The sequence below is a fragment of the Pogona vitticeps genome, chromosome 1 (assembly GCF_051106095.1).
Source record: "Pogona vitticeps strain Pit_001003342236 chromosome 1, PviZW2.1, whole genome shotgun sequence".
In the NCBI taxonomy this organism is placed as follows: domain Eukaryota; kingdom Metazoa; phylum Chordata; class Lepidosauria; order Squamata; family Agamidae; genus Pogona; species Pogona vitticeps.
Genome location: NC_135783.1, coordinates 62,671,047 through 62,697,497, shown reverse-complemented (window position 1 = coordinate 62,697,497; position 26,451 = coordinate 62,671,047). Strand labels below are relative to the sequence as shown.

The window sequence follows — 26,451 nt, the reverse complement described above, 5'->3', positions numbered from 1 at the left end:
AGAAAATGGGCTTCCCATCCTGGAAATGACAGGGATTGATGCCTCAAACCTTTTGCATGAAAAACATGGGTGCTGTACAGATGGGATGTTTTTCTCCTGTCCTAATCAAACAAAAGGCATATTTTTGTTATATAATTTTGTAACAATCAAATCACCAGTAATTAAATTCTGTGTATGTTTCCCACCTGTCCATCTGCACATCCAGTGATAATCTGCTTATTTTCTTCATCGATAAACAGACTTAGAAGAGGAAACGCTGTGCAAAAAAAGAAACACCCCAAAAACCATTGTATGATGAATACAGCATGTTGAACTCTATCACACCAAATGACCTGCACACAGCAAATGGAGCAGTAGTATATTTTACTGCCTTAAAACTATTCTATATTACAGATATAATACTGTATGTGGCTAATGCCCCATTAACCTCTGTTGAGTAATATTGGACGGCACAGATTATTACTGAATTTACCAGCAAGGCTGTAGACTTCCAACTAACCATCAATTACCATAAATTTATTGAGTGTGAATAATATAATAATGTAAGTATATGAAAAATCAGAAAAAAATCTGCGAAATGCCTGAGTATTGAAGATATACTTTGTTTACATTAAGTTATGTCCAGAGATGGCACCTTGTAAGGTTTCACCTTTACTTTTTTCTCCTTTTTACTGTGTTGTTCTCTTTTTCTTTATGTGTAATAAATCTTACCACTACTTAGATAAAATTCAGGTTATTTAAAAGTTCATCACCTCTGGTCACATACTAGGAACTTCCCCAGTTAATAAAAAAAAGATGAGCTTAGGCTTGGAGGTTTGCTATTGAGGGAACTGTATTTCCTACGACAGGGATACCCCTCCAGTCTGTTGCATGAGAAGGAAGGGCTGGTGGCAGCTTTTTAAATAGACATTTTGCGATCGCTATAGCGATTCGTAAATCAGTGATTTCAATGGGCAATTTTCACTGGACGTTGATTTGGTCCATGCTTCGAGGACCTTTTTTTGCAAGACGATGATTTCTACAGCTGATCGTCGGCTTCGCAAAATGGCTTCCCTATGTTTTTGGGACCCATGCTTCACAGGACAGCCATTTTTACAGCTGATTAGCACTCGTAAAATGGCTGCCCTATGGGTGATCTTCACTGGATGATGAGGTATTTTCCCCATTGGAATGCATTAAACGGGTTTCAATGCATTCCAGTAGGGAAACTGTTTTCGCTAGACGATGATTTTGCTAAACAGCAATTTTCACTGAATGAATTATCGTCGTCATGTGGGGCACCATTGTACCAAGTGATTTATTAAATGTAAGGCCTTCTGTCTGCTCACAAAAAAGTGAGCCAAGAGAAATCCGTTAACCTACCCATTAGAATATATGTGAGGACTCTGAACCAGAATAGTAATGCTATGGGACTGAATTTAGATCTTATTCCATGATTCTGACCATGTATTCTGTAAGTAGTTAGAGTGGCCAGTTTGAACACACACAGCTAATATCTGAAAAACATCTTTACAAAAGGATATATTGAAAGGTTTCTTCATTTTTAAAACATACCTGTTATTACTGCTGATTGATATATCAACATTCCAGTACAATAGTCCCATACCTTTTGAAAAACATGGCAATATTGAAATGTTAACTTACACTGTAATAAAAATAACCAATAGAATACTATGAAAAACAATATGCTCCCCAGTTCCCAGTTTCAGCGTTTTTCACTGCTAATCTAACTGATTCAGAGCACAGAATTCTGGGCACTTGTTTTTTACAGAAAACCGCTTATGCCTGGTTATTAAAAAATCATTCTTGCAAACTTTTAATGCAGATTAAACAAGTCAGCATGTATACAACAGTGATGCAGATGATAGCAATTTGTGATGAATAAAAAAAGGGTAAGCCTTTTCTGTTTTCTGCTTGGTATCAGAAACATCTTCATTTGTATCTGAAACATCTTCATTTGAATGATCATCTGAACAAAACGTTGAGTGCAAGATATTATTGTCCAGTCATTACTGATGCTAATGGTAATCAGGGATGATAAGATATGATCAAGGAAAACAGATAATAATGCAATATATTTTGTGAAGTGTTCAGTGTTATGACACAAATAAGGACGTCCTGTCACAGGTTTTATTTTTCTACTTCCTCCTGTTTTTAATCAATGAATTTTTCTCCTTTTATCATCACACCCTGAGCCAAGTGTAATGCAAACAGATACGAATTTACATACAGATATATGTTAAAAACAGAGACAATGTCCTTGCCTTGAAACATCTGTCTTCAGAAACTGAAATAAGCATATTTTTCTCCCAAGTACAAAATTCTGCAGCTGTTACCGGAGCCAGATGGCCCTCCAGTTCAGCGAGTATAGCTTCATCCTGCAATTGTTCCAAGAATTAAAAATAAAATGGTATTACTTCATGCTCTTCAGAGATTCACATAGAACCATTACGGTTTTGTGGCAGTTTCGTATACATTAAAGCCAGTACCTGTTTCAGGAAATCCACATAGGGAGTGGACCCCTCCATGGACAATTCTTCTTTTAACCATGGTTGTGCAGGGGGGGTTCAGACATCCCTTGCAGAAGTGTAAAGCCCTGCTGTTTGCAACTGCAAGCCAGAGATCACAGGAGCAAACATGGATCACTGCAGGCAAATAGCCTTTACACTCCATATTTTTAAAAAGGATACTGCTGGACAGCATTAAACCACTTGCACTACTGTCTTTTTACCAGCTGCCAGCACAAAGCAGTGAAATTACTGACTACTATCTTATTGGAAATTTATAACTGCATGAATAAAATTACATAAACTACAGTAGTAAACTGCCACTAATTACCAAGTTGCTAGTCTCATTCCTGCTCACACAAGAATCCTGCAGCTAGACATGTGATTAGGAATGTAAGAGTCAACTTGCTAATTACTAGCAATTAATGGCTGTAGATTATACCATTATACTTACACTGTCTTTAATCTTCAATAGAATTCTGGCCATCTTATTTAATGCCACTTGAAATGAATAGAAGCTATGCAAAAGCACAACTGTGTTTCTGTATTATTTTATTTCACAACAAAGGAATTCCCATGTGTTCTTCCTGGGAACGTGCACTATGTCTGCCGCATTATCTTTTGCTTTCATGTTTAATACTATATGCCATTCTGTGAACTCCTGTTGTCCTGTTAATTTCATCAATTCTAAGCATGAACTTAAAGATGCTTACCTGTTCTTCGTGGACACCCAGGGATAAATTCAATTAAAGTTAATATTGCTTACAAAGACATAAGGGTAAACCTCCACAAATGATTGGCATGCAGTTTGTTGACTCCACAAGTTCTTCTACTTTCTCAATAATAGCAATACGCAAAATACACAAATAAATACATACACTTTTCTTTTTCATATCATGCTTTCTTTTTTTTCCGCATTCCCTTACTCCTAAGCTGTTGTGTCTCTGGTGCACTCTTCACAATGCCATCAAAGCAGACAGTGCAGAGGACAATTTTAATTCACATTCTTACTACGATCATGATATATGACTAGACAAATCTATACAAAAAGTTTGATCTGTTTGCTTACCACATATGATAATACACTTATCTCCTGCAGACTAAAAATGTTTTATTTGTTTATTTATTTACAATATTTTTAGCTGCACCATTGCCAGTGGCTTCTTTTCTATCTATTTATAACAGTTAGATGTATACAAATATCATGTATATATTTAAATGAGTATATTTGATATAATATGCTCTTACCGTTGCATTTAACATATAAATCCGATTGCCAGCACATACTGCCACAGTCTGATCATCAGGACTAAATCGGACATAAAGCACCATTCCCAGAAGTGTTCCTATAATGACACCTTCTGGCATTAACCCTACAGCCATTGAAACGAAACACCAGATTATCACAACTATTTAATAAAACTCTATTTCCACAACTATTTGAAAGCTAGTAATTCCCTATTGAATACAAAACTTTTAAGTATTTTATAACAAACGAAGCAACATTCCTATGTCTAAAGAACTTATAGCATAATCCTAAACAGATCTAAGGTCCGAAGGTCTATTCAGAAACATATGTCACTGGATGCAGTGGAACTTATTCTCATCCCACTGCTCTCATCCATGAGTTTCTTCAGCAATTTATACAAATATGGTATATATCTCAGAGGTACACCTAGAAAAGAAACTTAGGTGCAGATGATAGCAATTTGTGATGAATAAAAAAAGGGTAAGCGTTTTCTGTTTTCTGCTTGGTTGAGACAAAGTCACTCCCAGCGCAACAAGATAGAGGTGGATGATGGATGTTGACTACACATTGACAGAAACCAAAGGATCTAAACATACATCATTTCCAAAGCCAATAACAAACGATAAACTCTTTAAGGTCCCAAAGACTTCAGGAACATAATTCTAACATGTCTGCCCCCAGAAGGAAGTGAAAGAGCATGTCAACGTGTAATCAGTCCTAAACTATATCATTTCAACATCACTCCCCCAAAGCACTAGGACTAGGTAGCTTTGCTAAAACCACTCAATGTAATTGTAAATGAGAACTGTTACTATACCCCTCCTCTCGTTTCTTCTTCTTTCTAACTTGGGTTTTGTCCTTTTATGGAGAGCTTAGAAAGAAATGTATCACGTATTGGAGATACTCTATTTGTATCCATATCCCTCCAAATAAAAACTGTAACAATTTTCAGAAGTATTTTAATTCAGACATCTTCGGAAGAGCCCCATTTTGATTTCAACATGTTCTAAATCTTTCCAAATCAGTCTGAACTGGTCCTGGATTCACCACACTCCTCATAAGTGGGTATAGGTTTGAAGCCAAAAGCATACAAAACTCTGTATCCTTGTTCATTTTCCCTTCATTTGCACAGCATTAAAATTCTATAAGCACAGTTAACAAAATAAACAAGTACATTTAACCACATGCTGAAAAACAGTGTGTTTTTATTAGGAAGACAGATCTTTCTACAGAAATAAATGTTTATAAACTCATTTTTAAGGTAAGTGGCATGTTTCTTCCCTACCCTCCTCTTCCCTTTGCACACCCACCTTCCAATCTGCAACAAGTTTGTCTAGGACAGCAAGCTGTAACTAATAGATCCCTCTGAATCACAGTTTGCTTGTGCAGATGTTACAGCAAACTGTGTCAAAACAGGGAGCATCGTTTTAGGGCAATGCAACAAGGATATTTGCTTCAAATTATTCATACCCCGGTTTGGAGCAGTGAAGAACATAACATCTGAATGCAGCATATCTTATATTTTCTGCAAACTAAACATGTTGAACAGGTTTTGTTCAAATCGCAATGTGCCTATACTGAATATATCACAAAGTGTTCACCTTGTAGCACCTTCTTCATACACTCATCCAGATTCCATATTATCACATAGTCACGTGAAGCAGAGCAAATGAGTAGTGGACTGAGTTTGCTCCCAAATGCCAGTGCAGTAATTGAATGGTGATGACCTGTTAAATGCAATGGCTGACACAAGGTGCATTGAGTAATTTGAAATGCATTTAAAATACATAGCTAGGAAAGTCCAGTTTCTTCCTAAGTATTCACTTAAAGTTTTAAATTAGCCAAAGTATTCATTATTATAAAAGTGGTGCATTGGTCTCTGAACAATTTGTAGGCTGAAATCCCATTGCACTGCTAAGCAAAAGGTATAACATTGAGACAGCAACTACTTCAAGTTCAAGAATCTCCACAGACATTATCTGTTACATATTGAGTCACCTGAGTTGGCATGCAACAGATAATAATGTCTGTAGAGATATCTTCACTTGAGTTAATTCACGTCCAGAAATTACACCTTTTACATAGCAGCACAACAGGATTTTAACTATATTATTTAAATACAAACATTTTAGACATACAGCAAAAGATAAGTATATAATTGTATCCAGTGTGGCCATTCCACTGATCGTACACTTCTACCAGTGGAATACAGAGAAGATAATTTTCAGCAATAACCCCTCAGTTCTGTAGCTTCCAATGCACCTCCAAACCTACTCCACAGACCACCTGAAGCAATTCAGGATCACATGATGGACACCATGGAGGAAGTGTAATCTCTGAAAAGAGCATCCTTCCCATTCAGCACATCTGTAGATATACAGTAATACACAGATAAAATAACAGCACTCTAATCTTCAGCTGTATTGTCAACATTTCAATGGCAAGTGGCTTAGAATGCCTTAGAATAATATTCTCTTTTCTGCTTCAGCAAGAAACTTAGAATTCCAGGCCTGTACTCAGAATACAGAATTTGTTTTCCTCTTCATTCTTTGAATATAATACAGTAAAGGCATTATGAAAAAGACATTGATTCAAATGAGATATAAGGGAGCAAGTATAGGCCATCATTCATAATTTTAACCTGAACCTAAGCACTAAACTTTACATTGTTCATTGGCTATAATAAACAATAACTAAATTGACCCTTCAAGTTTGAATATTTATTTAAATGTTTTACCCTACCTTTCTCCTCAATAAGGACCCAAAGCAGCTTACACCATTGAAAGACCATATTTAAAGTTGACTTTTAAACTAATGTCATATTTACTAATATTGGGTATAATTTCCTAATCACTGTTTCCATTCCTTTCAAAGGATTTGCACATATACAAGTCATATGAATTGCATTCCTTTGAACACTGGTTCCTTTAGAACATAAATTGAATACCCACAAAGAATTATATTTTTAACCTGCTGCTCAGTATCATCAGTAGTATTCAGGATGCAAAGTTCATTCCCATTCAGTGGAAAAGCACAGTATTGCAGGCTACAAGCCAGCTGAACATGTGATTCTGGCACTTTGGATCTGAAAACTTGCTTTTCAAGAACTATGCTGCTGCTACATCCTTCTTCAGTACAACAGAGGTCTGAAGGGCTTTCCATAGTACAACTGAAAAAGATACAAAATGAATATATGATTAGAAATGTACTTTTCATTACAATTAATTGTCAATGCTTCCTGTTTCAGGACATTTCATAGAATCATAGAATCACAGAGTTGGAAGAGACCACAGGGCTCATCAAGTCCAACCCCCTGCCATGCAGGAACTCCATCAAAGCACTCCTGACAGATGGCCATCCAGCCTCTGCTTAAAAACCTCCAAAGAAGGAGACTCCGCCACACTCTGAGGCACCATATTCCACTGCCGACCAGCTATGACTGTCAGGAAATTCTTCCTGCAATTTAGGTGGAATCTCTTTTCCTGTAGTTTGAAACCATTGCTCCTTATCCTAGTGTCTGGAGCTGTGGAAAACAAGCCTGTCCTTTCCTCAGCATGACATCCCTTCAAATATTTAAACATGGCTATTATGTTCCCTCTTAATCTTCTTTTTGTAAGGCTAAACATTCCCAGCTCCCTAAGCCGCTCCTCATAGGACATGGCTTCCAGACCTTTGACCATTTTGGTCGCCCTCCTCTGGACACGTTCCAGGTTGTCAACATCCTTCTTGAACTGAGGTGCCCAGAACTGGACACAATACTCCACATGAGGTCTGACCAAAGCAGAATAGAGTGGTACTATCACTTCCCATAGGTCCGCATAGTTAAAGCTATGGTTTTTCCAGTAGCGATGTATGGAAGTGAGAGCTAGACCATAAAGAAGGCTGACTGCCAAAGAATTGATGCTTTTGAACTGTGGAGCTGGAGGAGACTCTTGAGGGTCCCCTGGACTGTAAAAGGAACAAACCTATCCATTTTGAAGGAAATCAACCCCGAGTGCTCACTGGAGCCTGAAGCTGAGGCTCCAATACTTTGGCCATCTCATGAGAAGACTCCCTAGAAAAGACCCTGATGCTGGGAAAGTGTGAAGGCAAGAGGAAAAGGGGACGACAGAGGAAGAGATGGTTGGACAGTGTCACTGAAGCTACCAGCATGAATTTGACCCAACTCTGGGAGACAGTGAAAGACAGGAGGGCCTGGCATGCTCTGGTCCATGGGGTTACAAAGAGTCAGACAGGACTTAACGACTAAACAACAACAAATCACTTCCCTTGATTTAGACACTATACTCCTATTGATGCAACCAAGAATTGTATTGGCTTTCTTGACAGCCGCATTGCACTGCTGATTCATATTCAGCTTGTGGTCTACCAAGACTCCTAGATCCTTTTCACAGGTACTGTTGTCTAGCCAGGTGTCTTTCATCCTACATCTGTGCAGTTTTTTTTTCTGCCTAGCTGTAGGACCTTACATTTCTCCCTGTTGAAATTCATTAGTTTTGACCCAGAACTCTAATCTGTCGAGGACATTTTGAATTTTAATCCTGTCCTCTGAGGAATTAGCAACCCCTCCCAATTTGTTATCATCTGCAAATGCAATCAGCATACTCTCTATTCCTTCATCCAAGTCATTGATAAAGATACTGAATAGCATAGGGTCCAGAACAGAACCCTGAGGCACCCCACTAGTTACCTCTCTCCAGGATGAGAAGCCATTGTGAGCACCCTTTGAGTTCGGCCAGTCAACCAATTAAAAATCCACTGAACAGTAGCACTGTCTATCCCAGATTTTAGTAGCGTCCTTACAAGAATATCATGAGGAACTTTGTCAAAGGCCTTACTGAAATCAAGATATGATGCATCCACAGCATTCCCTTCATCTATCAAGCCTGTAACTCTATAAAAAAATTATCCTTCACTCTCCCTGATGGTTGCCAAAATAGCATTTCTATTCAACCTTCCAAACACTAAAAATGTTTTATTAGTTAGATACTAGGAGATAACTAGTTTTGAAGTTGCAGTTATAATTAATTTAATAATGGAATGACTCTAATTTCAGTGAAACAATATCAATATTTTTAAAGGAAAGAGGCACAATTATATAGGTATGCAGTGACTTCAATACTCATTTCTGTGTGGTCAAACAAACTCTTGATTGCTTACTTAGGCACTTCGTGGTTTAATGAAAATTTACTGTACATATGAATAAAATAGAAATACTGGCCAAAATCCAGTTGTATTTTTATACCACCATAATGCAGTTGGCATAAATCTTTGTGGTGAATTGTCATCAGTCAGGCATTTGCTTCTGAGTGCCAAGCCATACACTTTGGTGAGCAACAACAAATGCTTACTCTGACTTCCTAACTTGTGGCAATTTGCTACTGAGACCAGCAAGCATAACTAACAGGATTTTGACCACTGGATTATCTTTCAAGCTGTTTGAATAGCTCAGTGATTTGGATTCCTGGTTGCAGAGCCAGAGGTTACGAGTTCACTGCCCCACTGAAGATGAAAGCCTATTGACCAATGTGGGAAATGCTCTGGGACTGGGATGGTCTGATTCATACTATCTTCCACTGACTACATTACATGAAAGTCAATCCAAAACAGCCCAGAGCTTTCCCCCTATCATCCATACTTTTTCCGTGCTCTTGTGCTAGTACAACAAGTCTTTAAAAGAAAAGGAAGGGAAAATAAAACCAGGTATGGGGAAGAGAGGATTCAAACTGTTAAGCTGCAAACAAGGCGATTCATTGCATCTCTCTGCTGATTCCTGTGTGGCTGACTAAAGTGAGTTAACCCAGTGAAACATGATTTCCCAGATGCAATTTCACAGCAGATTCATTCACACTTCCCCTCTGTTTAGTCACACCCTGTATTTCTTGGGAGGAGAACCAGACTATAGCCTTGGGCAAGCTGCACAGTCCCAGAGCAACCTAGTAAGATGGGAATGGTAATCAAATTTTGAGTACTCTGCACATAGGAAATCCTTGAAGAAGTCAAATCAACACACATTTATGTAAAATACTGTAATAGCCTAACTGCAGCCATCTTGCCTCTGTAACTTGCTTTGCTGCATGAATATCACGTTTCTGCTTAGTGGACAGAAATAGACAAAGGAGGGAGGCCACCTGCATTCTGTTGCTTGCAAGTAAATAGTCTAATTGAGAATTTGTTCTTGGTTACTGATAAGAGAGCTACCTCGTGCTAAGAGGGGAGAGAAGAGTTACTGCTAATAGCCTAGCCGCTTGTGCAACCCCTCTTTCTCCACACCCCTTGCCTCCCTCTTGTCAAAACTTATAAAATGTGTATCTGTAATAAGTGGGTGGCACTCTTCTCCGCATGTTTGGCAGACAAACTTGCGTCTATTATCTTTCCTTGCTTTCAGCTGAAAATAAATACCGTATATCTCAGATCTCCTTGTCCCTGGTTAAATAAACATATATCAGAGACAGGTTAGTTCTGGCACCCTTCACCCTGACCGCAATTAAATTAGCTGCACAAAGTTATGATTGCTATTTTTTCCCCTGAATTGTTCCATCTACATAGAGCAGCAACCATCACATTGGAGTTATTCAGACCCCTGGTAACTTGAAAAGGCTGGCTTGAATGCATTAGTATTTGTGTAGGGTTTGTGTAATTTGCCCTAACTAAAAGCAGCTAGCAGGCAAAGTGCTGGGATGCAGCTTGGCTGCACAACTGGACACAAAAACAAAGGCATGGCACCAAACTGAGTAGCACTTCATTAGTACATAACACATTCAATTTTTATCATATTTCATATCTTTTTTTTAACCGCCGGTGGGTATGGGGGCGAGGCTTGCCTCTTTCTGGGTCAGAGAAGCTGCCCTTCAGCACGTAAACCTCAACCTCCCCGCCCAATCTGGTCGCTCACCTGTTCTTACTAGTCGAGGTTGTTCTGGGCACAGAACAGCCGCCTGGCCACCAGACGGGCGGGGCGGGGCTGGGGGGGAATTGAGAGAGAGAGAGAGAGAGGTGGCGGCAACCTTTCCGCTCTAGCGGAGGAACAGAGGGGAACCATTCGGTCACCTAGGTAACAACGACGCCTACGGCGAGACTGTGGGGACAATCTTAGCCATCTCCTTCGTATCACCTGATGCTGTTGCGCAGGGATTTTCTGACGCTCTGCCATCAAGGACTAAAATGGTTCTACGCAGAACGTGCCTTAGACTTCCACCCGCCTGTGCTCTAGTAGGGGATCTTTTGTGGTACTCGACATTTCTGCGGAGGAGAAGCTGTGCTATGTATGTTGCACTTCTGCCTGCCACCCAGGTCCTAAAAGGTACAGGGAGTGTCTCTCTTCCCTTACTGAGAACAACAAAATGAATTCAGTTCGACTGTAATAGAATCTACAGTCAGACAGCAACCGATATCCATACTGTAGTCTGCAAAGAGTCTCTTTCTGAGACATCTTTCTGCACACCTCGGGCAACAGGGTTTTTTTTCCTTTTTTTTTTTTTTAGAAATGGTTCTGATGTTTTCAGTCAGCGGCAGTGAATGAGGACTAAGTTGCGAGGGCTGCTTCTAGTTTCTCAGATATAAGATGTTTTCAGGAACAGGGAGAGACTTGTGGCGCTTCAGATGTTGCTGATGTGCTCCCATCTAGCCTAACTGTATGGATGGTGGGAAGTTGCAACCAAAGAACATCTCTAGAGCACCACAGGTCCACCACCACCACCTTAAGAGAAATTAATGGGTGCTTTTTTGTTTGTTTGTTTGTTTGTTTGTGTGTGTGTGTGTGTGTGTGTGTGTGTGTGTGTGTGTGTGTGTGTGTGTGTGTGTGTGTGTGTGTGTGTGTGTGTGTGTGTTTGCCATGGTGGGAAGATTGGGAGAATTTGTTCAATCTGGACTAATGGTCGGGATATGAAATAATACATTTTCCCTTAGCATACGCAAAGTACTGTGCAACTTGTTACCAAATAGCTTTAGTTTTTCTAGCGAAACCTACAGACAAGGATGAACTCAGGGACCTGTCCTTTTTCTAGAAGTTAATTACTGGGAAATGAGGTGCCAAGGGTATCAGGCATTTTGATACACCTAGATGAAAACAGAGAGACGTGTCAGCTTGTCATTGACCTAACTCTTACTATTCACTGGAGAGCAGCAGTAGATTTATGACAGACAATGCAAGACATGCATTGTGCAGTAGAGTGATGTTTTCTCATACCTCAAGCTTGATTTATGTCACTCTTAATAAAAATATTGATCATTACTGTCCTTGATTTTTTTCTCTCAAAGGAATGAATCCATAGGTTTCACAGAAAGCAGAAGCTGTTGCTCTTCAAATTCATAAAATCCGTTAATATTTGTTCCTAAGGATTTTTTTTACTATGTATGCATCATATAGAAATCTTTGGACATTACCCACACATGGCTCTGGAATATTGAAAACATATTGCCAGACCTGTTTCCAAATCTTATTTGGACTTATTTCTACTAGTAGACTTATTTCTACTAAATTTAACATAAATTCCATTTTGCATGAAATGGCTTATGTAGCATTTGGCAGGACCTCTTCACTTAATCTGTCATTGTGTTTGTGATAGATCTAATTCCAATCTCTTGCCAGTATTCGTGTGAAACAATGTATTTATTTGAACCAACTAATTTTAAAATGCAGTGTGCATATATTTGAGTTCCCTTACCCAAACTGGGGGAAAAGTGAAAGCAAAGAGATTTAAATGTGATGGATTAGTCCAACCCAGAGTCAGTACTAGAATAAAAGGAGACTGAGAAATAGGTACTGTATGCCTGTTATGTACTATGAATATATTTGTTTCTTTAACTTTAATATTTTTAGTTTGTCCGAACTCCTCTACCTGGAAGTCCCACATAATAATGTTTAACCCAGTTTGATTTAGTGCCTATCCAGGTTTGGCTTCATTTGGAAGGAAGTGACTGGAGGATTGAGTTTGTGTACATATCTACAGATGGAGTATAGATGGAGGCTATACAAGTGTAAACACTCCAACAGGATCTTCCACTGGCCCACATCAGATTCAGATGTAATGCTGTTGATTTGAACATTCAACATAAGACCTATATCAATATATGAGGAGAACAGCACATTAATTTCACCCACTCAGGTTCATGACAAGGGCGGGCAGGTTTTGCTTTTAGACTTGTTTTTCACATGAACAGAGGGTATGGGGCTCCTAGAGGAGATTCACAGAGCGTAATATATACATTTTGAGGCCATGAAGAAATAAACATCTAAAAATGGAAGCAAGAAGTGTCTGGGCAAGACACAAAAAGGACTGGATTGATTGTGCAAATGCCTCCATTTAGATCAAACAGGTAGCTATCTCCTTTTGCCACCATTACCCAATGTATGGACTAATTTCCTTGCCTTTTTTTTTTAGTAAACCACTTTTTTAAAAAAATTCTGAGCCTCTCTCACTATTCCTCTTCTCCCAGAAGTGTGTGCTCTATATTTAGTTAGCCACAACATTGGCTATTACAACATTGTGGAACAGGAATCTGATCTACTCTGGGTTCTTTAGGCCAGTGGTCCCCATCCTTGGGCCTCCAGATGTTCTTGGACTTCAGCTCCCAGAAATCCTGGCTGGCAGACGTGGTGGTGAAGGCTTCTGGGAGTGGCAGTCCAAGAACATCTGGAGGCCCAAGGTTGGGGACCACTGCTGTAGGCTACACAATTGCATCCTGTATATGCTTTCCAGCTTCTAATCCTGTTTTTATCCACTTTGAGCAAATACTGGGTCTTTGTGGGGGGGGGGGGGTTGTTGATTTTTTTAAAAACTGTTCTAATCATTTAGGCATCTGTGGTGTTTGCTTATTGTGTAGTGTACTATTTGTCTTTTAGGAACTAGTTAGAAATACTAAGTAGAATTTTCAGTTCTTCAGTGCAACTATTAAGTATATTTTAATTCTTGTGTATAGAATAATAAAAAACCTTATGACAAATATTGTGTGAGTCACTGGGACAATCTGCTGATACATACAGTACTATCTAAGTTCCCTTGTATGCATCTATTTCCATTACATATATGGATTCATTCATGTCTATGCGCAGTATCCTTGATAATACCACTAGTTTATCTCTGTGTTACAGAGATTACTGGAGAGATTGCTGGAGCCCATGGACTAATAAGCAACCAGATGTTATATATTTCATGTACCATAGTCATACATTAAAAACCCATTTCTGCACAAGCCCTTGTGATTTCAATTTTACTTACATGCCTATAGCAATTGCTTGGTATGCAGGACAGACCTGATTTCATGTGGCTCTAATATGAAACAGCCCAAATGTTGTGTTTTTCATGTCTAAATTTATCTTCCATGTTTCATTGTCTACAAAACTACAATATATCGTAGATTATATAAAATAATCTACAAGCTTTTGCTAACACAAACTACATATGCCAAAGAAAGATATCCACATCTAATGCTGTGACCATTTTATATATCATCAAATGGGAACAACATTTGGATTAATCTTCCAAGAATATATCTTTTAACATTGTGGGAATAACTAATTCTAAATCAGTTATAATCTAACAGTGCTAACATATTGGCAGCTTTCTGTCTTTACCTTCTCTATGATGTGAAAAAACTGCTGCAACTATAACCATGTCTGCTTAAAACATTAACAATATATACGAGCTTACCTATAAAACTCTTGAACCTTCAGCCCTTTCACTGGAATACAACAAATGTTTCTCTTTTGACATGCCAAGATGGTGGAAGGGTGTCCAATAGAATGGAAGCCAAAGTCAACAGAGGTAAAAAGGTAAAGGTTCCCCTTGACAATTTTTGTCCAGTCGTGTTCGACTCTAGGGGGCGGTGCTCATCCCCGTTTCCAAGCCGTAGAGCCAGCGTTTTGTCCAAAGACAATCTTCCGTGGTCACATGGCCAGTGCGACTTAGACACGGAACGCTGTTACCTTCCCACCGAAGTGGTCCCTATTTATCTACTTGCATTTGCATGCTTTCAAACCGCTAGGTTGGCGGGAGCTGGGACAAGCGATGGGCGCTCACTCCGTCACGTGGATTCAATCTTACGACTGCTGGTCTTCTGACCCTGCAGCACAGGCTTCTGCGGTTTAGCCCGCAGCGCCACCACGTCCCCTAAGTCAACAGAAGGAAGGGCTAATTCTGGGTTTGTTCCTCTTTCAAAGACACTGCAGTACAGTTCCTTAACATTTACTGTAATCCCTAATTCAACTGAAGAATAATCACATATTAGTTCATTATACCATTCTACTTAGAGTAATCCAAACAAAGTATGTTGCTGATTGATGAAGGTTGGAAGTGGGATCCCTTTTCTGTATAGACCCAGAATAACTCATTACAGGCTTCCATCTGTTTTAATTTTTCCTTGAATGTAATTCAAATTGAGTTTCCACACTATGGTATGTCCCCTCCCTGCTCCGCTCTGTCTCCAGCCCTTGGAAGAGGGATATGCAGAAACCCTAGTTTTTATGAACTGTAGGGGAGGAAGGAATCTCTTCCAGAACTCAAAGGGAAGGAAAGATGCAGGAAACCCAGAAGGACAGCTTAGAGATGTAACTCTTTTCTTCTTCCAAAGTAAAGAAAAGGTATTATATGATCCTGTCGGGCATGAGGCAGAGGGCAAGAGACATCAGTGCTGGAGAGAACATCTGCAGCAACAGACATACTTGGTCTGTGTTGAGAAGAACAATCCCACACATGACATCACAGCTGATGTTAGTGGATTTGCAACTGTACACATTCCCAAAAGTCCTAGATTTGTTGAAGAGAAAAGAATAAATGATAACAGGATATAGAAGTGCCTGGGCTGAGGAGGAGAAAAGTTCCAAAGCAAGGGAAAATAATCCAGATGCAAAACAAAAGACATTGATTCAAGCCTCAGCTAACAGCATGTAGATCTACTAAACTAATGTAAACCAACAGCAACTGAACCACTTCTTAAAACAGGCAACATGAGCAGCAGCCAACTTGCCCGAGTGCCATCCTAGACACATCCTTACACTTGCTGATCTTTTCTAGATCCTTCATTGCTGTCCTTCCAAGACTCAGTTTTCTTCTGATTTCTTGGCTGCAGTCTCCCTTTGGACAGATGATTGAACCACCGTGTACAAAATCTCTATTTCAGTTTCTTCATTGTCAATGCTAAAGTTGTATATCTCCTCTTGTAGTCACGATTTTTGTCTTCTTAATGTTTTAACCGCAATCCTGCTTTGGTACGTTCTTCTTACACTTTCCCTGAAAGTCATTTCAAGTCATTTCTGCTTTCTACCAGTAAGACTGCGTGGTCTGAGTATCTTAAATTACAGCTGTTTCTTCCCCCAACTTCCACGCCTCCTTCATCTGAATCTAGCCCAGTTTTTGATATTTTATTTATTTATTTATTTATTTATTTATTTATTTATTTATTTATTTATTTATTTATTTATTTATTTATTTGATTTTTACCCCGCCCCTCTAGACCATGTCTACTCGGGGCGTGCAGATCGAACACATTATGTCCTGCGTGCAGATCAAACACATTATTAAGGGGATGAAATGCACCCTTGTCTGACACCTATGTCTATAGGAAACCATTCTGTCTCTTCATATTCTGTCCCAACAGGAGTTTCCTGCCCATAATACAAGTCACACACCCATTTTTAGTAGGGCAGCTGCAGGCTGAGGCGGCAAGAAAGAGCGAGAAACCCCATCAGCCTCCGCTCCACAAGAGGCGCTGTCTCCTCTCTTGGCGAGGGCCGATCCAGGCCGCGCCGCGGGGCCTCCGTGGTGCCCTCCTCGCTTTGCTGCTTCCCGTTCCCAGAGCCGAGGCAAAGCGAATGGGGTCGCCAGGGGTCGAGCTGGGCTTCGCGGAGGAGGCCGCGGTTTGGCGGCTAGGCCGCGAGCAGTTCCCTTGCAAGGTGGGCGGGAGGCCGGCCTGGCTGGGCGAGGCGGGCTTGCCGGGCCCCGCCGAGCTGCGGTGCGGCGTGTGCGGGCAGCCGTGCGCTTTCCTGCTGCAGCTTTACGCGCCCCTCCTGGACCGGCCCGACGCCTTCCACCGCAGCCTTTTCCTCTTCGGCTGCCGCCGGCCCTCCTGCTACCGCCTCGCCGGCCCCGCGCCGGGCTGCCTGAAAGGTGAGGGGGCGGCGGGGCGCCTGCCCTCCTTCCCTTCAAGGGCTGACCGTCTCGCCGAAAGGGTAGAGCCGGTGAGACGGAGAAGTCCGCTGGTGCCGGGAAAGGAAGCCCCACTGAATTTAGTGGGGTTCGTTCCCGAGCTCAGTGGGGTTTATTAACTAGGGAAATGCTTTTTATAACGAGAGTCAGTGTTGGTCCGTTGAACCGAGGATCGGTATGCCAACCATTCCGAACCCTGCAGATGTGGGGAACTACAGCTCCCATCATCCGTAGTCAACATGGTTGTAGATTGGGGCAGAAGCGATATGTGAGGGAAGCGCCCTGATTCTTAAAGAATGGATTCCTGGGTAAATAAAAATGAATAAGTGGGATGGAGGATGTCAGCGTAACTTGACTTCGACTGTGACAGAATTGTTGTGACAGCTGGATGGGATCCAAAGGGTCATGGAGTTTAACTCAGAAGTATGTCCTAGTTTCTCTTTCATGTAATAAGTCATTTCATATTTTTCCCCTCTTTCAAGTGCTTCGGAATCAGTTGCCAAGGAAGAATGACACCTACTCTTACGATCCACCACCTGAAGAGCCACCCGTGGAGCCGCCTTTGCCCTGTGGGAATCTGCAGCTGAAATGTGGCACTAAGCTGTGCAGAGTCTGTGGGTGCTTGGCTCCCAAAAGGTGCTCCAAATGTCATAGCGCTCATTACTGCAGCCAGGATCACCAGATTAAGGACTGGAAAGCAGGACATAAAGTATCATGCTCACAGCCTGGTAAGTGGTTAGAAGTATGTTTGAATTGATACAGACGTTCTAAAGTAACACTCAAGGTGGTGGCTATGTGTTGTCAAGTGGGAACCAATTTACAGCAACCCTAATAGGGAAATGAGATACTTAAGGAGTGCTTTCACCAGTTTCACTCTCCCAGTGGGTTACCATGGCTGAGCAGGGATTCAAAGACAGGCCTCCTGAGTCTTAATCCATCACTCTATACACTATATCTACACTCAAGGTAGGGGTGGCAACTCCTTAGTCCTCCAAATGTTTTGGAGTCCCACAGTGTGTTCCCACAGGCCACATTAGATAGTTGCTGATAGTTGTCAGTTGACATATCAGGGTCCAGAGGTCCCTAGGCCTGACTCAAAGGATACATAAAAGGGAGGACACAATCTTATGAACAAGTAGCACTTGGCATGCAGATATTTTAACTATGTACCTCCTCTGAAATAGGTTTAAGATTCGGGTTTGGTAGGGCAAGTGGGGACTATAGTAAAGCTGTGGCTACTATGATAGTAGAAGCCCACCCTAGAGGAGGATTGTCACTGGAGAATTCTGATGTCACTCCACTCCCATCTACTGCAGTGGTTCTTAACCTTGGGTTACTCAGGTGTTTTTGAACTGCATCTCCCAGAAACCCCAGCCAGCACGGCTGGTGGTGAAGGCTTCTGGGAGTTGCAGTCCAAAAACACCTGAGTAACCCAAGATTAAAAACCACTGATCTACTGAACTGGTTAGAGCTGATGGGAGTTAGAGTCAATGACATTTACTGTAGAAGACCTTGATTTAAAAGTATTCTTCAAACCTCATGAGGTGGCTGCTGCTGCATCTGATGCATTATTCATTCATTCATTCATTCATTCATTCATTCAATTTATACCCCATCCCCCTAGGCAGCATCTACTCAGGACGGCTTACAAAATCGTAAAATATCATTAAATGACAATAAAACATCACAATTGAAATAAATGACATTCATAATCATAAAACATTTAAACAATAATATAATATGGTCAAGATGGGGAATGAAAGAACAGAAAGATAAAATTCAAGAATTTACAGGAGGGAAGGCCTGCCTGAAGAGCCAAGTTTTTAAATAAATCCAGTTGCTGGTTTCAGCTGGAATAGACATAATGAGTAAATGGTGAACTGTTAGTCAATGCTTACATAAAGGTCATTCATTCAGGGTTATTTTAGCTAGGGGTAGCCAAAGAATATAGGTTACTGTTCCTACTATGGCTTTCTTTTATCCACTATTTTGTTCTATATTTAAGTCTTATTTTAAATTGTGCCCCCAAGAAAGCGTTGTAAATACACCTGATGCAAAATATAAGAATGTGGAGAGCAATGTCCCAAAGCATACTGAATTTTGGTTTTTTAGATGCATTGAACAGTGTGATTCCAGATCACAATTTTCTTTTTCCGGAATATGAAATTGTAAGAGAGCCAGAGGAAATAGATGCCTTGAATATTAATGAAACAGAACAAGAAGATTTGGACAAGAATAAAGCAGCATCTACAGGTAATATTTAAGTAGTATGAGTGAACTTACACGTTCCAAAAGATCTTTTCAAATTAAACCTACTTTGATTCCCTACAAAAATACCCAATAATATGATGCACACATTATGGAAGTAAACAAGATCATAAAAGTAGGTGGAGTAGTAGTAACTATGGTTGTAAATACTATAGTTGTGCTACATGTACCCTTCTTTGCAGACAAGATTATGTTGGATTGAATACACACTGGTTTGGAAATTAAAATCACAGTCTTATAAATATGTTGTAATTTATTGCACAATGCTTTTGAAAACATACTGTGCAGTTCTTGCATGTCTACTCTGAAGTAAGGTAAAGGTAAAGGCTCCCCTTGACAATTTGTCCAGTTGTGTCCGATTCTAGGGGGCGGTGCTTATCTCCGTTTCCAACCCATAGAGCTAGCATTTGTCCAAAGACAGTCTTCCGTGGTCACGTGGCCAGCATGACTAGACACGGAGCGTCGTTACCTTCCCACCATGGTGGTACCTATTTATCTACTCGCATTTTGCATGCTTTCGAACTGCTAGGTTGGCGGGAGCTGGGACAAGCAACGGGTGCTCACTCCATCGCGTGGATTTGATCTTACAACTGCAGGTCTTCTGATCTTGCAGCACAGAGGCTTCGAATACACTCAGCCCCAGCATTTAAATGTTAAAAGTAGTAAGACATTGCAGTACTCAGATTCCAAGTCAGGCAGACTTTGCATCAACTCATACTGCAACTTTGAGAAAATAACCCTCCCTGTTTATAAGATGGTTTAAAGGTGGCAGTTGTTTGATTTTTTCAGATGAAACATTTGACTCTGTGGATGAGAATTTCTTGGAAGCAATGGCAAAACATGAAACTCAAGATGACAAGATTTTTCAAAAGTTTAAAGAGAGAATATCTTTGGATCCAGAACAGGTATTAAAATGGCGTTTTCCATAGCTTTTTAAGTATCAGAGTACAACATTTCCCCCTAATTCTGTTTTGTTATTAGGGGAATGCTTTAAGTGGCACAACCAGAATCCTGTCATATATGGATTTGTTACCCTAGTCACTGGACTTTCATGGTACCAAAGTACTTTGATGTGAGACAGTGACAGGAAATGTTGGCCTAATGAGATCTTGATATACCAATGAGCGTTAGGTGGTGAGGCTTAGTGTTGAAAGAAACGAATCTTTCATTAGAAGATAGGTCAGAAATAAGCCATCTGAAGAACATATGAATTGTGTTGGGTCAGGTCAAAGGCTGCTGTTTATCATATTGGGTTTGCTATATGTCAGCACATAACACCAGTCAAGACCTGCTGTTTTATCCCATGACTGCAAGTGTTATTCAGGAGCCTTTGGTTAGCAACTTTGTTAGCAACATTTGACAAAGCCCAAATGCACAAAATACAGTTGTGTTCAAAATTATTCAACCCCCAATGCTGTAAAGGGGTTTAGGGACTATAGTGTACATTTGGAATTGTATTCAGAATGAAATCCTACAAGGACGTTTTAAAGAACCAAATGCAACTAAAATAACATCAATTGTTTATGTAACACAGTAGTAAATGTTTCTTTTGTGGTTTCTTCATTGCCACAATTATTCAACCCCTTAAAGACTACCACTCTGAAGAAGAGAGGTTCATTCAGGTGTTTTCGATCAGGTATTGAAAACACCTGTGGATGTCACCGAGCACCAATCAAGCATAATAAGCACCAATTAGGCAGCTTTAAAATAACTGTAACACTCAGCTCCTTCTAGACATTTACTGGTGTGGTTACAAACATGGTGAAGTCAAGAGAATGGTCCAGGAAGACAAGAGAAGAGGTGATTTGTCTTCACAGGAAGGGCAATGGCTATAAGAAGATTGCAAAGAAGTTAAATATACCAAGAGACACCATAGGAAGCATCATTCACAAATTCAAGGCAAAGGGCACTGTTGAAATGCTACCTGGTCGTGGAAGAAAGAAGATGCTGACTTCGACTGCTGTGCGCTACCTAAAGCGTAGAGTGGTGAAAAGTCCCCGTGTGACTACTGAGGAACTGAAAAAAGATTTGTCAGATGTGGGTATAGAAGTTTCAGCTCAGACAATAAGGCGCACACTGCGTAATGAAGGTCTCCATGCCAGAACCCCCAGGCGCACCCCCTTGCTGTCTCCCAAGAATAAGAAGAGTCGACTGCAGTATGCCAAAAGTCATGTGGGCAAACCACAAAAGTTGTGGGATAGTGATGAAACAAAATTAGAACTGTTTGGGCCCATGGATCAACGCTATGTTTGGAGAAGGAAGAACAAGGCATATGACGAAAAGAACACCTTGCCTACTGTGAAGCACGGCGGAGGGTCAATAATGCTTTGGGGCTGTTTTGCTTCTGCAGGTACAGGGAAGCTTCAGCGTGTACAAGGTACCATGAATTCTCTTCAGTACCAGGAGATATTGGATGAAAATGTGATGCAGTCCGTCACACACCTGAGGCTTGGGAGACGTTGGACCTTTCAACAGGACAATGATCCCAAGCATACCTCCAAGTCCACTAGAGCATGGTTGCAGAGGAAAGGCTGGAACATTTTGGAGTGGCCATCGCAGTAACCAGACTTAAATCCGATTGAGAACCTCTGGTGGGACTTAAAGAAAGCAGTTGCAGTGCGCAAGCCTAAGAATTTGACTGAACTGGAGGCTTTTGCCCATGAAGAATGGGCGAAGATACCCGTAGATCGCTGCAAGACACTTGTGTCAAGCTATGCTTCACGTTTAAAAGCTGTTATAACTGTAAAAGGATGTTGTACTAAGTACTAAGATTGAATGTCACTTGGGGGTTGAATAAAAACTAATAATGATGTGAGCACAGAAAAGACATTTGTGGTTATTTCATTATAAACTTAAGGTTATATTTCTCTGACCTACAAGTGCCTCTTTCATGTAAATGTAAGCAAGATGACTGAATGATCAAAATCAATGTCAAAATGGCCAAAACATTCAATTTCAGTGGGGGTTGAATAATTTTGAACACAACTGTATATACTAGTTTGTTCTTTGGTTGGAAGAACAGTAATTTGCACCAATTCAAATGTGAACTCTCTAGTAAATACCCTTGGTCAGGGTAAATTTGATTTTAAATTTAAAGAATCAATTTTTTTTACAATTTAAATTAAAAAGACTTTTAAAAAGTTAAATAATAACTTAAACCAATTTGATATTAAAAATCATTAACATTTATCAACCCTGCCACTGGTTTCAGTGATGTGTAAGTTCTTAATTTGTCAAATAAAAGACTATGTATTCTCTACTTGTCACTGATATTAGGCTCAGGTTTTCAAACATTCTTACCTACAGAAATTTACACAGCATTTTTCACAATTATGATGCAAACAAACTTATTTCATTTTTTCTGTAGTCCTCTTACCTTCCAAAATTTCAGTTGCCTGGTGTCTGGTTTCTGATATAATGAAGCAGTTTATTGTGGGACTTCATTAGCAACATGTTCTTTCATTGGAGAGGGATATAATCATGTTTTTATTCTTTTAGTTCTCCTACAGACTTCCACTGTCTTTCCTCCAATAACGTCTTTAACCATATGTAAGGATTATCCCCAGAGGTAGAAGCAGTTATGTCACTGGCATGAACACAAGTGCTAAAATTTTTACATCAGTTGTTGTTTGGATCAATGGTCTGTGTATTACCTAGGATGACAAGCTGTATATGGCAAATTCATTGCTCAATGTTTTTTTTTGATCAAAGTCTAGAGAGGTGCATTTAACTGGTACAGTTTAAGTTAGTTGCCAGCGAGATTTGATTTCAAAATTAAGTATGCTTCACTGAGGTTGTTTTAGGGCCTCTCAATTAATCTCCCAATGAATAATCCACGTTGAATTTCAGATTATCAGATACTGTAGAGATGGAGAAGGTCCCCTTTGGATTTCAGGGGAAAACATTCCTCAAGAGACAGATATTCCTGACTGTTTATGTGGCGCTAAACGAATATTTGAATTCCAGGTATGTAAATAGGGTTAATTATTATTTATTTATTTAAAACATGTATATGCCACCCTTCACCTAACGCATCCAAGGTGGCTTACACAAAAGAAACAAAGTTTAAAGCTAAATAATAAATTATTATAACACTAGAAAAGCATTAAACAGATACCATATTAAAACTCATAAATAAGAGCAATATTAAAAGTTCATGTAAAATAACAGAACAAAATAATCACTTTAAAAATTCCCCTTGATCATCCAGTCACTTAAAGGAAAGCCTACCCAAAGAGAAAGGTCTTTATCGGCTTGCGAAAGAACAGCAAAAATGGGGAAAATCTGGCCTCTGGGATGGAATTCCGTAATCTGGAAGCAGCAACAGACAAGGCCGCCTTCCATGTCCCCACCAAACATGCCTATGAGGGTGATGGGACTGAGAAAAAGGGCCTCTTCCGATGATCTTAATACCATGATAGGCTCGTAAACTATCTTTTAGTTAGCTTGGACCCAGCCAACTAAGGCCTTTACAGATTAAAAGCAGCAGTTTGAATTGTGCCTAGAAACCCCAATTAATGATCTGGCAGTGGCATTTCAGATCTGCTGGAGTTTCCAACCACTTTCCAAAGGCAACTTCATGTAGAGGGCATTATAGTAATTCAGCTGAGATGTAACTAAGGCATGTGTCACTGGCCAGATCCGACCTCTCAAGGAATGAGTGCAGGTGACACACTAGTTTTAACTGTGCATAGGCAGTCTTAGCCACCACTGAAACCTGGGCTTTCAAGCTCGGACAAATCAGTGAACATCCCCAAGCTGCACACCTGTTTTCAGAGGGAGTGTAACCCCATCCAGCACAGGCTGCATCCCTATTTCTTCATCTGCCTTTCGGCTGACTAGGAGCACCCCTGTCTTGTCTAGATTAAGTTTCAATTTATTCACCCTCATCCATTTCATTACTGCCACCAGACACAGATCTAGAGCTGAAACAGCTTCTTCAGATATTATGGCAAGGAGAATTAGAGCTGGGTGTCATCCACATATGGCAACACTGAACCTCTCCCAGCGGATTCATCAGCAGTTTAATTAGCGAACATAGTATGCATAAAGAGCAGCAGATCTTAATAGCTGGCTTAAATTGTTTTCGGAAGTGACGTCTGGAATGCTCTTCAGTTCTGCTTTGAAGTCTTCAAATCTTTTGGAGGATTTGAATGATCTTGGGGTAGGGAAACGCATGACCCTCTAGAGCAGATATTCCCAATCACCAGCCTATCCAGGAATGGGCTGTGGACACAGATCTCCTACCGCCCCGCCCCCCCACGAGCACGAGCTCTGCCCCCCTGCAGGCACGCCACACACACCAGTCCATGGTTAGGAAAAGGAGGCCACTACTCTAGAGGTTGCTAGTTTTATATATCCCTCCTCATTGCCTGTGGTGGCTAGGCCTGATGGGACTTGCACTCCAAAAATAGCTGAAAGAGCATATTTTATCTACCCTGTTATAAACTTCAGTGGTGGAAAACAAATAGCATCCCAAATCTGAGCAATTTTACTCCAATGACTTGTTCAGCTAACTATATGCTATGTCATAAGAGTCTAGTGGAACCGAAATGGCTAACAGATTTTAAGTCTTGGGTGCCACAAGATTTGGTAGTTTTTGCTGTGACAGATTAACACTGTTTTTACCGCCTTTTCTAAATTAGCACAATATTGAATATTCTGTATTACAGTATTTGCTACTACTATAACAAAACCTGCAGAATAATATAGGTGTACTGGCTGATTGTTTTTTATTTCTTTAACAGAACTTTTTTTTCATCTTCATTGGAAGATTTAATGTAATGAGGTGTAATCATTCAGTTCTGGTATTATAGTACTGATTTCAAATGACCTGAAAGTTCTACTTGACCATATAACTCACTTTCTTCTGTGTGCCTAAGGTCATGCCACAGCTGCTGAATCACCTTAAAGTTGACAGCCTTGAAGAAAGCATTGACTGGGGAACACTGGCTATCTACACGTGTGCTAAGAGCTGTAATATGAGCAGCCATTACGTTGAAGAGTTCATCTGGAAGCAAGACATCTCTAGCTCAGTTTAATTTCTAGAATTAAACTTCTAACATTTAAACAGCAGGTTTGCATTCTTCAGTATCATACAATGTGTCATATACTCTATTTAAGAAGTCTTTAAGTGTGCAGCATCTCCATCAAGCAGCTTGGACAAAGGAAATGAACATTGTCCCATTAGTGAAAAGATGAGATAAGCAGTTTCACTGTAGTGAAAATTTTAACAGTCTCATGGCCAACATTTTTTTTCTTCAAGCCCCTGACTTAATTATGTCTGCCCATTGAGTATCAGCATCCAAGACTCTATAGGCTGATGAAGCGTGATGGGAAAAAAGGAGCACATACCTTGCACATTATTTTATTCATTAATTAATTCATTCCATTTATACCCTGCCTATCTGGTCATTTCGACCACTCTAGGCGTTTGTTTTAATATATTATTATTATTATTATTATTTATTTGATTTATACCCTGCTCATCTGGCCTAAAAGACCACTCTAGGCAGCATATATCATGCTGACTGCCCTGTCAGTGGGTAAACCTCACACTTGTAAGCTGACTTGTTACTTGAACCCCATGATCCACAGAACATTGGATGCAAAAGAGGGAAGCCATATCTAGAGTAGACGTTGTGACAAACCCAGACCTACTGGGATATGCCACAGTTTCACTAAGCTGCCACCAACCATTCCCTATAAGAAGTCACACAGACCAGGGATGGATTTTTAACAAATAAAAGAACAAGGTTTATTAAATAACACACAGGGAAAAATAAAAGGATCAAGTGAATAAGATACAGTAACGTGGCTTAGTCTCAATCATACATACACACAGTTTGGTTCACACAGAACACTTAACTTGAAGCACAGACCCTGAACCTATCAGTTCTGGCTAACCCTTCAGACACCTGAACCTATCAGGTTGGTACTGACTGACACACAGTAGTACCCTGTCTGACACACAGACTCCCACTCAAGCTTCTTCTCTCAGCTCTTCTCCAGCTTCTCCTAACTTCTCCACACACGCTCCACATATATATACAGTACAGCCCCTCCTCCTGATGTCCCGCCTTCCACTCCCCATAGGATGGAACTTTCCCTCCAAACCCATGACAGACAGGTAACATCAGTGCTGTATGTAACACCTCCCCTCTTTATAAGTTGTTTTGTAGGGGGAAAGCTAAGGTGCTTTTCACCAAAAAACAACCTGGACCCAAAACAAACAAAAACAGTCATATAATAACATACAATACCATACTTACTTATACTTACA

At 40.3% G+C, this 26,451-nt stretch overlaps 2 protein-coding genes across 5 annotated transcripts in view; one reads left to right on the top strand and one right to left on the bottom strand.

Moving 5' to 3' along the window:
- WDR27 (WD repeat domain 27) overlaps positions 1–14,503 on the bottom strand; it is a 90,543-nt gene extending 76,040 nt beyond the window's left edge. For 3 of the 4 annotated variants that reach the window (XR_013540500.1, XM_020801178.3, XM_078383173.1), the window contains exons 1-7: positions 10,652–10,794; positions 6,727–6,925; positions 5,358–5,499; positions 3,756–3,880; positions 2,265–2,378; positions 1,555–1,606; positions 186–256 (exon numbers count right to left, since the gene is read on the bottom strand). Coding sequence is in view for 3 of the 4 variants with exons in the window: in XM_020801178.3 (XP_020656837.3) it covers positions 186–256; positions 1,555–1,606; positions 2,265–2,378; positions 3,756–3,880; positions 5,358–5,499; positions 6,727–6,918 (696 nt within the window). In the remaining variant the exon portion in view is untranslated. Of the gene's footprint in view, positions 1–185; positions 257–1,554; positions 1,607–2,264; positions 2,379–3,755; positions 3,881–5,357; positions 5,500–6,726; positions 6,926–10,651; positions 10,795–14,408 lie in introns of those variants that run through there. The other variant, XM_078383172.1, reaches the window with a different exon arrangement.
- A 2,013-nt stretch (positions 14,504–16,516) lies between these two features.
- On the top strand, positions 16,517–25,244 carry PDCD2 (programmed cell death 2). Its single transcript, XM_020801180.3, has 6 exons — positions 16,517–16,862; positions 17,384–17,629; positions 19,014–19,154; positions 19,959–20,074; positions 23,019–23,135; positions 25,052–25,244. The coding sequence occupies exons 1-6, from the start codon at positions 16,568–16,570 to the stop codon at positions 25,208–25,210; spliced, it is 1,074 nt and encodes a 357-aa protein (XP_020656839.3). The 5' UTR covers positions 16,517–16,567; the 3' UTR covers positions 25,211–25,244.
- Positions 25,245–26,451: the final 1,207 nt, after the last annotated feature.

Bases quoted from the DNA above. Each gene is read 5' to 3' on its own strand.
- PDCD2 (XM_020801180.3), top strand. From the start codon at position 16,568: ATGGGGTCGCCAGGGGTCGAGCTGGGCTTCGCGGAGGAGGCCGCGGTT. The intron at 16,863-17,383 runs GTGAGGGGGCGG...CCCTCTTTCAAG, and splicing joins CGCGCCGGGCTGCCTGAAAG to TGCTTCGGAATCAGTTGCCA. The intron at 20,075-23,018 runs GTATTAAAATGG...GTTGAATTTCAG, and splicing joins TATCTTTGGATCCAGAACAG to ATTATCAGATACTGTAGAGA.